A 16,035-nucleotide genomic window follows, 5' to 3' on the forward strand; every position below is an offset into this window, starting at 1 on the left:
CCCATCAGAAACAGATGTGATTCTCAGTCACAGAGGAAGCTGTTACAAATATCACTTTTAGAAGAAGCATAGATTTATTAGATAGGCCTCATTGTCTCTGGTCATGTCATCGCATTTCCTGCATCACTGCTGTAGCTTCATGCAGCGCCCCAACCCCACAGATAGCTAGGACCATGAGTGCTTCTGAAAAACGGTATACACCTGAGAAAATTCAAAGAGACATTAATGCTATTTTTGTGAGCCTGGTGTTTTCTTTTATTAAACAGGTGAAAAATGCAGCTGCCAATGTACTCAGGGAAACATGGTTAATTTATAAAAATACAAAGCTGGTTAAAAAGATAGACCATGCAAAAGTAAGGAAACATCAACGCAAATTCTTGCAAGCTATTCATCAGTAAGTACTATTTTGGTTTGGTTTTTCTGTCCAGACTTATCTATCCTCACCCAGAACTTTGCTCTGGGTTCTGAATTTTCTCTTTCTATTAGAATAAAGCAAAATAAGATATTAGAGTAGTGTTTATTCACAAAAGAAACTGGGCCAGCAGTGCAAAGCTATGATCTGAATTTTTGTAAACATTTTCCTGGAATTCTCTATCATGCTTCATAAATTAGCATGAAGATTTTTATGTTATGTTATTACCAGTAGTTTGTTGTTACTGTTCTATGAATTGGCTGAAAAGCAGTTGCCTCCTTTTATCACGGTAGAAAACAGAAATGCAGCAAGTATGTCAGTTTCATTTAAAGCAAATATTTTAATCATTTCATGTTAGAATAATCTAATCACTTTAAAATAGAGGCTATTACTGCAACTAATATTTAATGAAAAGATAATGGACCAGATTCTCTGGCTCTTAGAGCTGCTCCAGCAGCTCAAAGGGACAAAAACGTAATTGCCCATCCTCAGCTGGGGATTTCCTTGGTATGCGGGAGTCCTCAGTGGGTGTAATTGGCATAGCTGACTCTTACACTACCCCCTGGCATCTAGGCAGGGACGTAGCATGGCCAGAGCATGCTGTATTCTGGCAAACCCCAGATGGCCCCTTACGAGTTTTTACCAGTATAATTTAGATCAGTCCCCAGCCTGTCCTGATCTCCACCAGGGGATAAAACCAGTCTGAGAATCAGGAGTGATAAAGACAGAGACTGGACCAGATTCTCTGCTGGGCCCAGTCGTGGTAGTAAGCTGAATCATCATAATACAGCCCATGAAACTCTGCTACGTTCTAAATTTGGTCTAAAATTCACAGTAAGTGTTTTTCATAAAGCAGATCCACAGCCAGGAGGATGGAGGGAGGACCAAGACTCCTCCCAACTAGATTCCTCACATCAGTAACTTCTGGGCTTCAAAGTAAAGACATATAGTGCATGAGGAGTAGCATTCCTCCAACCCACAGATAGAGCATATTAGCTGATAGTTCCCTGAGCTACATGGAATGAAAGGACTTCTGTCCCCCAAAAATGCAGATCCCAGGGGGTTGTTAGGAGGTCTGGCACTTTCACATCTGCTCTGGGACCTCCTGCTGACCCTTCCAGCTGCATGGCAACCCAGCTAATTGAAGCCTTTGGTACCTGCCATGAGCTGAGCTTCCGCAACATAGTGCGGAAAAGTTAACTCAGCCTCTGGGTGTACTGGCTTTTTTAATAAATTCTAAATGCAGGTTGATGTGGGCTCGTGCACATCCCATACCCACTCCCCCACCCCAAGCCCTCCAACCTCTGCCTACATGTGGTCCAAGCCACAGGAAGGGATGGTGTTGGCTGGCTCACATATATTCACTCTCACTGCTCAGGAGGTGGGAGATCTGCAGGAGGAAATTTTCTCTTCCTGTGTGGATATAGGGATTGGGAGCACAATCTGGCCCTTAATTTTCTCATCTATAAATTGGGGATAATATTTGCTTCACTGCATATTAGTTAATGTTTGTGCAGTGCGTTGAAGGTTTTAAAATACTGTACAAACACTGCATGTTGGTTCATTTTAGCAACGTTGCAAATTTTAATGTAGAACTGTTGTAAACACTTATAGTAGAAATACTTTTATGTAAAAAATCCACAAAAGATTAGGATTTGGTAGGTTAAGAAAATGTGTTCTGAAATGTATATTTACTCAGCTTTGTCATCCTTTGCACCATTTTACATTTGTCCTTTGACCACATAGGATATTCCTTCCTTTTAACCTTGTCATTTATTTTGTGTGTGTGTGTGTGCAAAAATGAATTTAAAATAAAAAGCCCGTCTGGCTCAATCTGCAGCTTTATACACCATTCAGACCCCAAAAGAGGTGCACAAGGGTGCAGTTATTTGTTCTGCTTCTGCCTTAACTATTCAGCAGTCAGTTCAGTTGGACTGCAGTGGTCATTTTTTCTAGTTATGCCAGTCCAGGGCTCTGAGAGCTCATGCTAATGAGTTTCCCTTTGCCCTGCAGCACTTTGCTTCTGATTCGGAAGGGTACTTTGCATTATATATTGTATTTTAGCAAAAGATCAGAGGGCCTCCTCTGTGCATGCAATGATAATCTGTTTGGAGTACAGCTCCAGAATGCTGCTTTTTTCCCCCCTTTTAGTTAGAGTACCTGGGCACAATGAAATGTTTTGGTTTACTTCTCTTTTGATTCATGGCAATATGTCCCTTATCCATCTTTATTCTGGGTTAGTTTTTAATTTTTTAAAACACATTATTCTCTCGGTCTACCACAAATTATTGGACTAGTTGCAGGAATCAATGGTTGAAGGTCTATGGTCTGTGTTATACAAGAGGTCAGAGTAAATGATCCTTTCTGACCCTTAAAAACTACAAAATCCATGAAATTATTGTTTCTGGCTCTGCCTTCAGCAACTCATTGTCCTTTTTCCTCATGTAAATTAAATGGGGTGAGGGGGGAGAATCACAGGAACCACTAGACATAATTAATAAATGGTATATTCTATACGGATAAGGAAGATCCATGGGTCACAGGCAGGCATAAAGGAAAATGGGAAAGAAATGCAAGGCTTAATGACGTGTAACACTATTGCAAATCCCATCGTTATTGTGCAAACAAATCAGGCTTAACCCCCATGGCTGTTGCTGATCCATAGAAGCCAATGGTGAAACCATGGGACCTGCTGAATTGAATCCACTGTGTGCCTATGAACACCACCCCCTGTGTTGGTTTGTTCTAGTATATTTTAAAGATTGTTTTCTTTTGTTTTGTCTTTTTATTTCAACAAAATGAAAATAGAGCTCGGAAGTAAGTTGTATGAGCTGTTCCTTTCAAATTTGCAGAATTTACCACTGTCTGCATGCAACAAATGGATTCTTTATTTGTGAATTTAATGGTCTGATTGCTGCTGTGAAAATGTGATCCAAAATCATGATCTTTGCTGTGATAAGTGAAGTTCATAAGGAAGGAATTGGAATATCCATATTTTAAGAAAAAAATAAAATCTGCCAACTTCCTTTTAATCTGGCTGTTGCAGCTAAAGACTGATCTGTATGTAATAGCTGTACCTTTGCAGCCCCTAGGCCAAATTTTGTCAGCTGGTATTTCTGCTGTTCCATTATCCATGGAATTACATGGGCTTTTAGTCAGCACAAAGATTAGTCCAGTGTGCTGAAGTGTAAAGAATTGACAATTGGATTGTCCACAATATATAGTGTTTTAAGAAGCTAGAAAATAAAATGTATATGTACCTTTTCAATTGTTTGAATAAATTCACAACAAAATACTAAGGGTATAATTCTACAGTCAAATCTGTACATGCTTATCTCTGAAAAGTATCTTGAGTGAGTCTGTTCTGGACTGTGATGTTTAACTCATGTTCTTCAGGAGTTTTCCATATTCCAAAAGGGCTTAGCTACAGCTCTGTGCACACAATGTTTCAGAAGATTTCAGGTGATGAAGCTTTAGGTTTGCCCAAAAAGGGGAAGCTAGCCAGCACACTGACTGAATGTCAGTCTTCTGAAAACAATTGATTCCTACCTCAGGAACAGAAATCATTACACCCCTTCAGTGGGATATTTTACTCTTCACAGCTTTCTTTCAAGCATGAAGTTGGAAGTCAGTATGTTTCTCCAAATTAATTGCTTAATGTAAAGATCCAAATACAAACTTCATTTGATAGCTTCTTGTGGATTTTGGAAAATTCCTGAAGTATTTTGGTTACATAAAAATTCTGACTTGAGACACAGAATAATTCTTCCAGCTCCTATATGTTTCATAGTATTTTAATGGCAACTGGAGTCGCTTTCCTGAGTTCATTCAGTTGAAATTTCCAAAAAATAAGAACTGCCACTGAACAGGAATCTATTCCCTAATTATGCATACATGTCTAGCATGTTAGTTACAGTGCATGATATTTCTCCATTTGGTGTGACTTTTTTTGAAAATAGTGTTTTTTAAGAATATCCATTAGGACTCTTGATGTGGTTAGTAGCCCAATTTCTGCTTGTCAGCTAAAATGAAACACCTTAGCAAACAATTCACACTTAAATGGTTAAACTCTCATAAACCTATTGCGGATGAGTACATCTGCAAACCACTCCCATAGCTTGATCTGGAAACCTGAGTTTGTGACAGGGAAGAATGTGGAAAAGTTTTGTAGCCTTGATCATATGGAGAGATCTGCTCAACAATGGAATTAATCACAAAAATCTCACTGACGGTAGAATTTTGCCCTTAGAGTTTTGATTCTCTACCTGTAAAACTGAAATTGTCCTGGCTTTAGGCCTAATTCTCCTTTCACTTATGCTGGTGTAACCCAGGAGCACTGAAGTCAGTGGCATTAAACCAGGGTAAAACCAGTATAAGTGAGAAGAGATTCAGGCCCCTAACTTTTTTTATATGAGAAATCAGAAGTTAGAGGTGTTTTAACTCTTATATACTGAAATTTATATTTGTGATACAAAACAGATCTTGTATTTTGAGTAAAAGATTATAAAATGACCCATTCTGTCACCAACAAAAAAACACATTTATGTCAGTTGGTGTGTTTGATCAGTTTACCATTTGCAATAAAGCTTGGTAATATAATTAACTTTATCAAATGAATGAGGGTTTTTTTCCTTCTCACTGTTTTTGAGTTCACAAAATCGTTGATTAAAATTGTCCATTTGTATAGGCCTTGTTGGAAATACAGGCCTTTTAACAAAGCATACTGATTTTTTTCCCTAGTACAGTGTGAGGAACTGAAAGCTTGCATTCTCTCTCTCAATGTATGTGCATAACTGTAATTAACTTAATTCAATTACTCAGGCATCCAGAGGAAAAAATACAGGAGTTTTTACAATGCTGTAGTTTAAGCAGTGCATTTTCATGCTGACATATTAACAGCATAATTCAGAAAAACATGTTTGATATATATTTTGAAATTTATTGTTGTTTAGAGGTAAGTTGCAAGTTAAATTCAGTAGGACAATAAAATTAATATAGTGACAAGTATTCTGGTTATTTAGCTGCTGGTCAGATAAAAGTTTTTTTTTTTTAATTAAAAAGAAACTCACTTATCACTGTATTTTCATCAGGTTCAAACACCTTCTAACCCAATCCATTTCAGACTGAACAGGGCTAATATCTGTATCTAGTCATATAGGTATAGGAAGATTCTTGACTGTTATAACATTATTGATTAAATCTGACTTGTTTTGTTTCTCTTCCTATATCTACTTGTCATGATACTGAGGCTTTAAGGAATGTTTTGGCTTTCTTTCATACAGTATGAGTAAACCTTTACCTCCCTTTTTGAATTCAACTTTAACCATGACAAATAATAGTCTTGAGGACATCACATTTTCTTGCTCTTTCTTTTTTGCGGTGTTGAGGAAGCATGCTTCTCATTGTACCAGACACATAACCAGATCTGACTTTACACAAAGTACTCAAGGCATTGTCCATGCAGTTATTTGTTCTTGTAAGTTATATGCATGCTCTTTAGAAGTCCTAAGATGGAAAAAAACATATCTGACCTCAAATTCCACCTTTTTAGATTACGAAGTGTAAAAATGGAGCAAAGGAAACTGAACGATCAAGCAAACACTTTGGTGGACCTTGCAAAGGTTAGTAGGCAATTATCAAATATTTCATTTGTTCTTTTGTAAATTAATATTAATCTTCTCAAAATGAATAGTTCAGAATAAAAAGCTCATCTCTTCACTGTAGTTCACAGGTACGCATACACATTCTTCCTCAGTCTGTCATTATAGGAAAATAGACCAATTGTCTTATCTGCTGTGGTAAATTCTGTTAAAGTCAGTATCATCCTGTCTGAAATGGCAAATACTTGATACTTCAGAAAAAAGGCAAAGCCCTTGTATAATGCACATAACAAGGAGCCTGATCCAATGTTTAGCCTCTTTCAGGAATGGGCCACGTTTGTGTGATGGTATATATGTGAAAGAGTAAATTCTTCCCTATATTTACATATGATGTGAGAGGAAGCATAGCCTACTGGTTACAGCAAGGGACTGGAACTCAGGAGTTCTGGGTTCCATGTCCAGCACTGCTAATGTGACCTTAGGCAAGTTACATTACATCTGTGTTTCTGGTCCATATCTGTAAAATAGGGACAATACTTACCTATTTTGGTAATGTGCTATGAAGCTTGATTAATTAAACTTCTTAAAACCCTTTGAGATCTTCAGATGAAATGTGTGATTCAGGTGCAAAGTTCTATTATATTATGTGCTTTCTGTAGGGAATAATAGTCAGATTGATAGGATTGAGGCCAAAATGTACAAGCTTTCACATCCGCATATGTGTACATAGCAGCTGCTCAATCTGAACTTCATATGTCACTAAGCGAGAAGTGTATATATTTTAAATAAATATTTATTTTAAATAAATTAAGAGATTTAGCAATACAACCATGCAAATATGAATGTACTTTTAAAGTCAAATTTTCAAGGGATATCCGTTCTGCTTACTCGTAAAGCTAGTGAACTCTGAAAAGAAATTAAACTCTGTTTAATCATTTAAGGATCCTTGATTCAACAAGTCCCAGTGTAGATCCGTCATTTGTAGCAGTGAAAATGAAGTATAAAAATTCTATGCTTCGTATTTACGATAGAGCATGTGGTTATTTTCAAAGCACTTCGTATTACCAAAGCACTTCGTATTATCACTTATATTTTTGTTTTCTGGGGGGAGGGATGGTTGTACCTTAAAAGTATATTTTCTCCTTGGTCGGCATAAGGAGCTCCATTAACACCAATGAGAGCTTCATGTGCTGATCAAGGGAAGAACATACCGCTTAGAAGTATGAAGATCCATGTAACGCAAATATAGAAAAGGATAAAAATTCCAGAATTTATCCCATATACAGTGGAACCTTTGGACTTCCTCCACTTGTTGAATAAATCCAATATTAAGGTAGCACAATGCTAAATCTCTGTACTTCTGAAAGGTCTTCTGTTTTACCCAATTCATCAACAGTTTGAAATTAAAACAGCTTCATTAAGGAATTAATGTTAACTTCATTGAATGTTGCACCAAGGAGGGATTTGTACTGAAGCCCTGAGTAAAATTACTTCATGAGACAGGTGCTTGTTGTAGTATCATCAGCCCTCCACTCATGCTGACCTTTTCTTTCAGTACCAACTTTAAAGGGCAGGGGAAAAAACAAAAACAAAACCCTACTGGAATAACACTTCATACTGAAATGTTTGCAAACCAGATCTAAAGCTCTGCTTGCATCCTTTCCTTTCAGACTCAAAACATCATGTACGACCTGATTTCTGACTTAAATGAAAGAAGTGAAGATTTTGAGAAGAGGATTGTTACTCTGGAAACTAAACTGGAAACCTTAATAGGTAGCATTCAAGCTCTCCCAGGACTGATTAGCCAGACAATCAGCCAACAACAGAGGGATTTTCTTGAAGCTCAGATACAAAATTACGACAAGCATGTTGCCTACAGTGCTGAGAGATCACGATCTTTGTCGAGACGGAGATCCTCCTCCACAGCACCACCGACCTCGTCAGAGAGTAGCTAGAAGAGAATACGTTAACAACAAAATAAAGACTTTTTGCCATCATATGGTCGATATTTTAGCTTTTATTGTAAAGCCCTATGGTTCTAATCAGTGTTATCTTGGTTCTGATGTCAGAATCCTGGAAACCTGAACACAAAGTTTTAGGCCAAAATGAGTGAGAACTTTTTTTTCCCTGTCAGATGCACAGTGAATGCACCTATTATTGCTATATAGATTATTCCTCCTGTAATTTCACTAACTTTTTATTCATGCACTTCAAACAAACTTTACTATTACAGTATATAATATAATAAAAAGGTTAATTTCTGCACATACCTGCTTGGTCACTTTGGCTTTAACATTCTTAAAGATTTATTAAGCATTATTTTAAGGCCAAATACAGAAGATGATTCTAACTAAAGAAAGACAAAGTTTAAGCATAATTAGCCTTCAGATGTGAACATTGATTTTCTAAACTCAGCCCCCAGGGGAGAAAAAAACAATTGCTGGATGAACATTAAGTTTACGTGTGTATAATCACTTGAGAGGGACAATGTTAACTTGAATTTTTTTAAAGTGATTATTTCTTTAAAAAAAAAGCAATTTCTGCTACACCCTTTATAAAATGTTCCATGAATTTTTTTAAAAGTATTATTTTTATTGGAGGGGGGGTTCTGCTCACCTCTTTATGTTTATAAAGGCCTTTTTCAGTAGTGGGAAACTATTTAACTTCCTCTACAGTGAAATTGACTATTCATAAAATGCTGCAAATACACAAAGTAAGCACAGTAAAAACACAGAGGGGAAATAATTCCACCTAATTCATGCAGTTATAATCAGTTTAGTAGTGACTTGTAACTATAGCAGATACAATATTTCCAGACAGATATGATTTTCAAGTCGATAGTGTCCCTTTAAATTACTCTGCATTTTCAATTTGCATTTCAAAAGGGTGTTTGTTTTGTTTTTTGTTGTTTTTGTCATATATCTCTGTATGGTGGGTACAAGCTACAGAGAAAAGTCTAAATTACTGTGTCATAGCAGCTCAGTGCTAAATGTCATGTCACATTTAGATAATCCCTTTGATTTCAACTACATAGCAAACTAGCATAGAAATAAAGTAAGGATTAACCTAAGAGGCTCTTCGTGATGGTCATAAAACAGCTGTTGGAAGCTAGTGTTCCAGGTGATGGAATTGAACTGCTTTCCATTTCCATTGATTTCCTTTCATTCACTAATAATGAAGTCTCTTTGATATTTTGAAGAGGCATATGTATGCATTTGGGAAGTGTTCTCTTTGACTTTTCTACTGCATATATTCATGAGTGGGAATCCTGAGTAAATTATTTGTGCAAGGCACAAGAGTATTACATGCAGGGTTCCCATTTATAAAAACAGGATATAGGGGGCTTTAACTCCCTATGTTGGTATCATCTTTATCTCTCAACTGATGGAGTCTATCACAAATGAGTACTTGAAGATAATTGGTAAGTATAGCTATTTCATGTTTTCATAAAATATATTTATGAAATAGATCTAGATATGAACTATATGCATGTTGGAGGAAATTGAGGTTGTTATATTAAAAGATTGCAAGTTCCACGCTACAGAAATTAATTTTTGGCAAACATTTAAAGGAAATTACTGTTCGCATCTTGGAAACACAGGGACATTTCTAGGATGAATCCTTCCATGAATACCTTTGTGCTGGGAGATAAAATTTCACTGCTTTATACACCGGTGCACTTAGTACATAGCACTGGGAAATCCAGACCTCTTCTAAGCAGCTTCATTTTTGCCCAGTTAAGGGCCAGGTGCTACCATTATAGGGGAAACACTTGTGCGACATACCCCCTGATACTTGATACATTATTGTGGATCGTTAGCCATGTTTTCTGCCATCACAGGTGTGTCTTAGAACAGACGGCAGAGCATTTGTTACTGCTCCTCTGAACAGATGACTTATGCTGGTCAGCTTGTTCATGGCAACAAACGTATGCTGAGTTCTGGGCCAGCCTCGTCCTATTCATGTTGTTAGATGGGCATAATTGCCAGAATGCTTTTGTATGCCAGTTCAGGATGCCAGCTAACAATCCACATTGTATATGTGTGGGATTTGAGACCAACATTTTCTAAAGTGGTGTCTGATTTCAAGTGACTCTACGTTTGGGTGCCCAACTTAAGATACTTTTACCCTGATTTACAGAAACCCTGGGCACCCACATCTCCAACTGAAGTGTTTCTTTTCCCAAAAATATGAATTCTCTCTCTTGCAATATTTTCATATATTTCTGCCTGCCTCTGATACCATATTGCACATAGGAACTTTTTTATTTGAAACAATTCTGCCTGAAATGCTTCTAAGGTACTCCCCTTCCTCTTAGTCCGTGATCATCTTCTTTTAAAGTAAGTAAGATGGGTTGCTGGAATTCATCCATTTATACTGTGTTCTTTAGTAGAAGCCATAATAAAAATGCCTAGAACTTATATACTGCTGTTTGTCAGTAGATCTCAAAGCACTTTACAAAGGCGGTCAGTATTATTATCCCCATTTTACAGATACGGGAAATTGAGGTCACCTAGCAGGCCAGTGATGTAGCCAGAAATAGAACCCAGGTCTCCTGAATACCACGCCAATGCTCTAGGCAACACTGCCATAAATGAAACCAGAGTAATGAGGACCTTAAATTGCTATCCTTTATGTGGCACACAATATTTTTTAAATCATAAGCTGCATGGCTGAAGCAAGTTTTGTGAGGCCTCTGTATAATTTCCAAAAAATTATTTTCTCATAAGAATGGCCTACCGGGTCAGACCAATGGTCCATCTAGCCCAGTGTCCTGTCTTCCAACAGTGGCCAATTCTGGGTGCTTCAGAGGGAATGAACAAAATGAACAGGCCATCATTGAGTGATCCATCCCCTGTTGTCCACTCCCAGCTTCTGGCAAATAGAGACTAGGGACACGCAGAGCATGGTGTTGCATCCCTGAGCATCTTGACTAATAGCCATGGATGGACCTTCCTCCATTAACTTATCTAGTTCTTTTTTGAACCATGTTATAGTTTTGGCCTTCACAACATCCCCTGGCAAAGCATTCCACAAGTTGACTGTGTGTTGCATGAAGAAGTACTTCCTCTTGTTTGTTTTAAACCTGTTGCCTATTAATTTCATTGGGTGACCCTTGGTTCTTGTGTTATGTGAAGGAGTAAATTATATTTCCTTATTCACTTTCTCCACACCAGTCAAGATTTTATAGATCTTGATCACATCCCCTCTAAGTCAGTGCTTTTTAAAGTCGGGCCGCCGCTTGTTCAGGGAAAGCCCCTGGTGGTCCGGGCTGGTTTGTTTACCTGCCGCGTCCGCAGGTTCGGCCGATCGCGGCTCCCACTGGCCGCGGTTCGCCGCTCCAGGCCAATGGGGGCTGCGGGAAGGGTGGCCAGCACATCCCTCGGCCCGCGCCGCTTCCCACAGCCCCCATTGGCCTGGGACGGCAAACCGCGGCCAGTGGGAGCCGCGATCGGCCGAACCTGCGGACACGGCAGGTAAACAAACCGGCTGGGACCGCCAGGGGCTTTCCCTGAACAAGCGGCGGACCTGCTTTGAGAAGCACTGCTCTAAGTCATCTCTCTCCCAAGCTGAAAATTTCCTATCTTTTTAATCTCTCCTCATACAAAAGCTGTTTCATACCCCTAATCATTTTTGTTGCCATTCTCTATACCTTTTCCAATTCTAATGTATCTTTTTTGAGATGGGATGACTAGATCTGCATGCAGTATTCAAGATGTGGATTTACATAGAGGCATTATGATATTTTCTGTGTCTTATTATCTGTCCCTTCTTTTTATTCTCCACTTTCAGAAACCAATAGGTTAAGAACATAGTTAAGAACGGCCATACTGGGTCAGACCAGTGGTCCATCTAGCCCAGTATTCTGTCTTCCAGCAGCGGCCAATGCCAGGTGCTTCAGAGGGAATTAACAAAACAGATAATCATTAAGTGATCCTGCTCTTGTTGTACATTCCCAGCTTCTGGCAAACAGAGGCTAGGGACACTTCAGAGCACAGTTTTGCATCCCTGCCCATCCTGGCTAATAGCCATTGATGGACCTATTCTCCATGAACTTATCTGGTTCTCTTTTGAATGGTTGACAGTGATGGCAGAGGGAAGCAATCATGCAAAAAGTGATGGACATAGCCAAACAGAGCAACATAGCATACATATTCTCCCCTTCCAAAAATGAAAATCTTCCCTAATCCACAATGTAGCACAAACTATAGTTTGTGGTTGTATTTTTGTCTGTTTAGGGTTACATGTTTACTTTTCTGTTGGCTGTGCATAAATGACTCTTGCTACATATAAGCAGTCTAGAGGGATTGTTTGGTCATAATGAGAAGCAATCGTCCACCTTTGTGAGGGCTGAATAATTTAAAGTTGTCTAACTTTAGGTATAACTTATATAGCTTTTCTAAATGTCACAATGTGGCTTCCAATAATTAGTGTGTGGTGTTTTCTGGTTGATCGTAGTCGGTAGCAGGTACAGTATTTACAATCTGGTTTATTTCAGTATACCACTTGCTCTTAGCTATATCTGATTTACCGACTCTGAGTTTCTCTCTTTCAAGATTCAAAATGAAAAACTGGATTAAGTGCTCAATCAGTTATATGCTGCTAGCTCTGCACTATTATTCTGAAGTCAATATTCATAGAATCACATAGACTAGATGGGACCTCTGGAAGGTCATGTCAGCCTTGCCCCTGCTTTGTGACCATATCCTAATATTTCTTCTAATCCATGACTAATAGCTATTTATAAAATCATGTCTTGAAAATGTTCAGTGATGTTCCTTCCTCTAATTGATTTTTTTGGATTAGAACATTTCCCCTACTATTGAATTGGAACTATCCTCTTTTGAGGCTTAAACATGTTACTTCTGGTCTTGTCATCTTGGGGAAGCAAGAATGATTACTCCTTTCTTGCTTACAACATCCTTTTTATTGGACTCATAAAATATTATCAAGTGTCTCCTTGGCTGTTGTTCTCCAAATTGTACAAACGTTGCTCTCTCAACTGTTCTTAATACTGTAGGTCTTATTTTGAAGGTTTTTATTAACTTTTGGTTTTTTGGGAGGGTTTTTTTGGAAATAAGGTGACTGGAAGAGCACTTGGTACTTCATCTCACTTTGCTGCTGAGATAATCTCCCTGTTTTACATATAGTATCTTTACTTATACAGTACAACCCATGAGCATGATCTTGCAAACTCTTGCTCATTTGAGTACTTCTTATGCAAGTAACTCCTTAACTTTAACAAGACTACTCAAATGAGCAAGAGTTGCAGGATTAGGACCAAATATTTTCAATTTCATGGGACTGGAAATAGTCAAGGGAAACTTTTTGTCTGAAGATTTTGGGGGGAGGGTTGTTTGTTTGAAAAATAGCCTTTTTATGGGTTAAAAACATTCAAACAGTCCAATTTTAAGATTTTTTTCATCCATTTTTTTGCAAATTATTTTTTCAAAAATTTTAATTTTTTGAAGTGAAACATTGATAATTTTTATTAAAATCTTTTGGGTTTTGTTTATCAGAGTTTGGGTTTTCCTTCTTTCCTTTTTTCCTCTTATTTGTAAATATCCTTTTCCTTCCCCTCTCCCTTTTTTTCTAAAATTATTGGGGGAAAAGGGCAGGGAGGAAAAGAGAAAAGGAAGAAAGAAACACAAAAAATAATGTGTAATGGAAATTCTTGACTAAAAAGAAATTCTATAAAAAAGTTTTTAAAAGCTGAAAAAAAATTCACAAGTATTTGAATGGAAATGAGTCAATTCTAAACTCTACAAAAATGAAAATCTCTTAGAAAATAAGAATTTTTTCACAACGTTTTTCCATTTTCAACCAAGTTTTATTGAAAATTAGAAATGAAAAATATTAGGATCTTGGGCCCCAATCCAGCAAAATACGTATGTACGTGCTTTAACATATAGTAGTCCCATTGGCTTAAGTACATACCAAAGGGCTTGTCTGAATTGGGGCTCTGAATCTGATCTCACACCTGTTAACTCAACTATAATCTCAGAATCAAGTATTATGTCTACTAATCTCTTTCCTCTGATGAATCTGCAGTCTGGTGTCCTGAGTACAGGGAAGGGAGTCAGCCAGTCTAGATTCTATTCCTGAATATACTACTGATCATGGTGTGATCTTGGCAAGTCATTTAGCTCCTTTCTGCCTCTGTAAAATAGGAATGAATGTACAGTGCTTTGAGATCTATGAGTGAACAGGATTCTAAAAGGAGAGGCATTTTTCTTTACTACTGCAGGATTGTTCCCTACAGTAATGCTTTGTTGTATCCAGGTTTTAAGTGACTCATGTAGTGGGGCTTTCATCAAGTGGAACCCATTTAATCATTAAAACAGTTTTTCCTGACACTGAATCTAAATTTTATTTTATTCACTTTCACCCCATTACTTATCGTTCTCACTCACCTTCTCTGAAGAATAGACTTATTCTCAACTGTTTGGCAGATCTCTTTGGCTGAAAAGAGATATTTGCTAATTGTCAGGTCACATGATTTTGATTCTACAAGCATTCTAGATTCATTAGCTCGCTTCTGGATCTCTGCCCATGGATGGCCTAAACAATGTTGAGTTCTCCTTTTTCTTTACACATGCAGAACAGCACAATGTTATGATACAGTGCACCCTTTAATGGTGTTCCTTCCATGTATATGTAGCTGTGTCTTTTCCAGCATTCATTCACAAAATTGTAATTTTTAAATCTTCCAACACTTTTAGTTTCACCTACATTCTAAATGTGGACTTGCTCTGAATCTAGTCATTCCATTTACACATGTTCCTCTTTTTTCCCTTTTAGAAAAAAATAATACAAGGACGTATGTGCCTGTAAGGTAGCTCAATCCATCATCTGCTGGTCTGGAACGGAGGTATTGGGTCTAAAGAACTAGTTTGCAGAAAAGCTGGTGCACCTACCTCAGGACCCATGAATAGAAGCCACATCTCTGATGCAGGAGCAGAGGATGGGATTGTCTTCAGTAGCAGGGCAATAGGATCTGAGTAGAAAAAAATCAACACCTAGGCAATCAGGTTGCTTAGAACAGGACTGCTCTTTGTGGAAGTGGCCAGGCAAAGGAGTTTAGTGTAGGCTCTTCTAGTTCTATTTATTTGTTATATTTTAAAACTTGTTCTTTGTGTTAGGGGAAGAGAGTCCCTCTTTGTCTTTATCTGAGGCTAAACTTTGAAACTAGGTGCCCAAATTTAGGCACCTATATCCAAATGTAGGCACCTGTTTGTCAGAGCTGCTGAGTCGCACACCTCAACTGAAGTCAGTGGGAGCTGCAAGTGCTCAGCACTTCTGTTTAGATGCCTAAGCGTAGGCTTTGGTCCTTAATTTGAAAATGCTGGCCTTCGTGATATCCCTGAGCAGCCTCATTTTCCTCACTCACATCAATAACAGGTTCTCTTCCAGAGGTGCTCAATGTACAGCCCAAGAGCCAGATGCAATAGCACAGAAGCTGGCAATGCATTCAGTGGCTGCCTTTTCCTATAACTGCAGGGTCAGGACGAAGCCAATGAACTGTGTGTGTTTTTATGGGAATCCTGATTGCAGTCTATGGCCCAGATCATGCAACTTCTTGCACATAATTGGACTGCTGCACCTGCTTACAACCCCATTGCATTTAACAGGGCTCCCTTTGGGTGCAGCAATCTCCTCAGATGTATGAAATTGCAGGATTTGGGCCTAGTTCAGCAATTTCTATTAATCTTTCAGGAATGATTTCCACAACCATAACATCTGTTTTCACTTGAATTTATCTTTACTTTAGAGGATAGTTATGGTTATATGCAAATTAGCTGTGATCCATAGACTCAAGTCAATCACCAATGTTCCTTCAATCCCTCGTTACAAAATGCCCTCCCCATGCTGGGTTTCAGAGTTCACCCTCAGCAAATTTGGACTAGAGAGTCGGATCATCGGCTCCTGATTCCTGGCGCATCATTAGGCAAGTTACTTCACTTTATTCTGCCTTTTTGTTCTCTAACTAAAGATCTATCAAGTAACAAAATTATCTTTCCT

At 38.1% G+C, this 16,035-nt stretch overlaps 1 protein-coding gene across 1 annotated transcript in view; it reads left to right on the forward strand.

Annotated features, from left to right (window-relative positions):
- The window catches only part of KCNN2 (potassium calcium-activated channel subfamily N member 2), a 92,058-nt gene extending 84,091 nt beyond the window's left edge, over positions 1 to 7,967 (forward strand). Inside the window, exons 7-9 of the mRNA XM_065406428.1 lie at positions 267 to 394; positions 5,964 to 6,033; positions 7,683 to 7,967. Coding sequence (XP_065262500.1) covers positions 267 to 394; positions 5,964 to 6,033; positions 7,683 to 7,967 — 483 coding nt within the window. The remainder of the gene's footprint in view (positions 1 to 266; positions 395 to 5,963; positions 6,034 to 7,682) is intronic.
- Positions 7,968 to 16,035: the final 8,068 nt, after the last annotated feature.

The sequence above is a fragment of the Emys orbicularis genome, chromosome 6 (genome assembly GCF_028017835.1).
Source record: "Emys orbicularis isolate rEmyOrb1 chromosome 6, rEmyOrb1.hap1, whole genome shotgun sequence".
Classification (NCBI taxonomy): Eukaryota; Metazoa; Chordata; order Testudines; family Emydidae; genus Emys; species Emys orbicularis.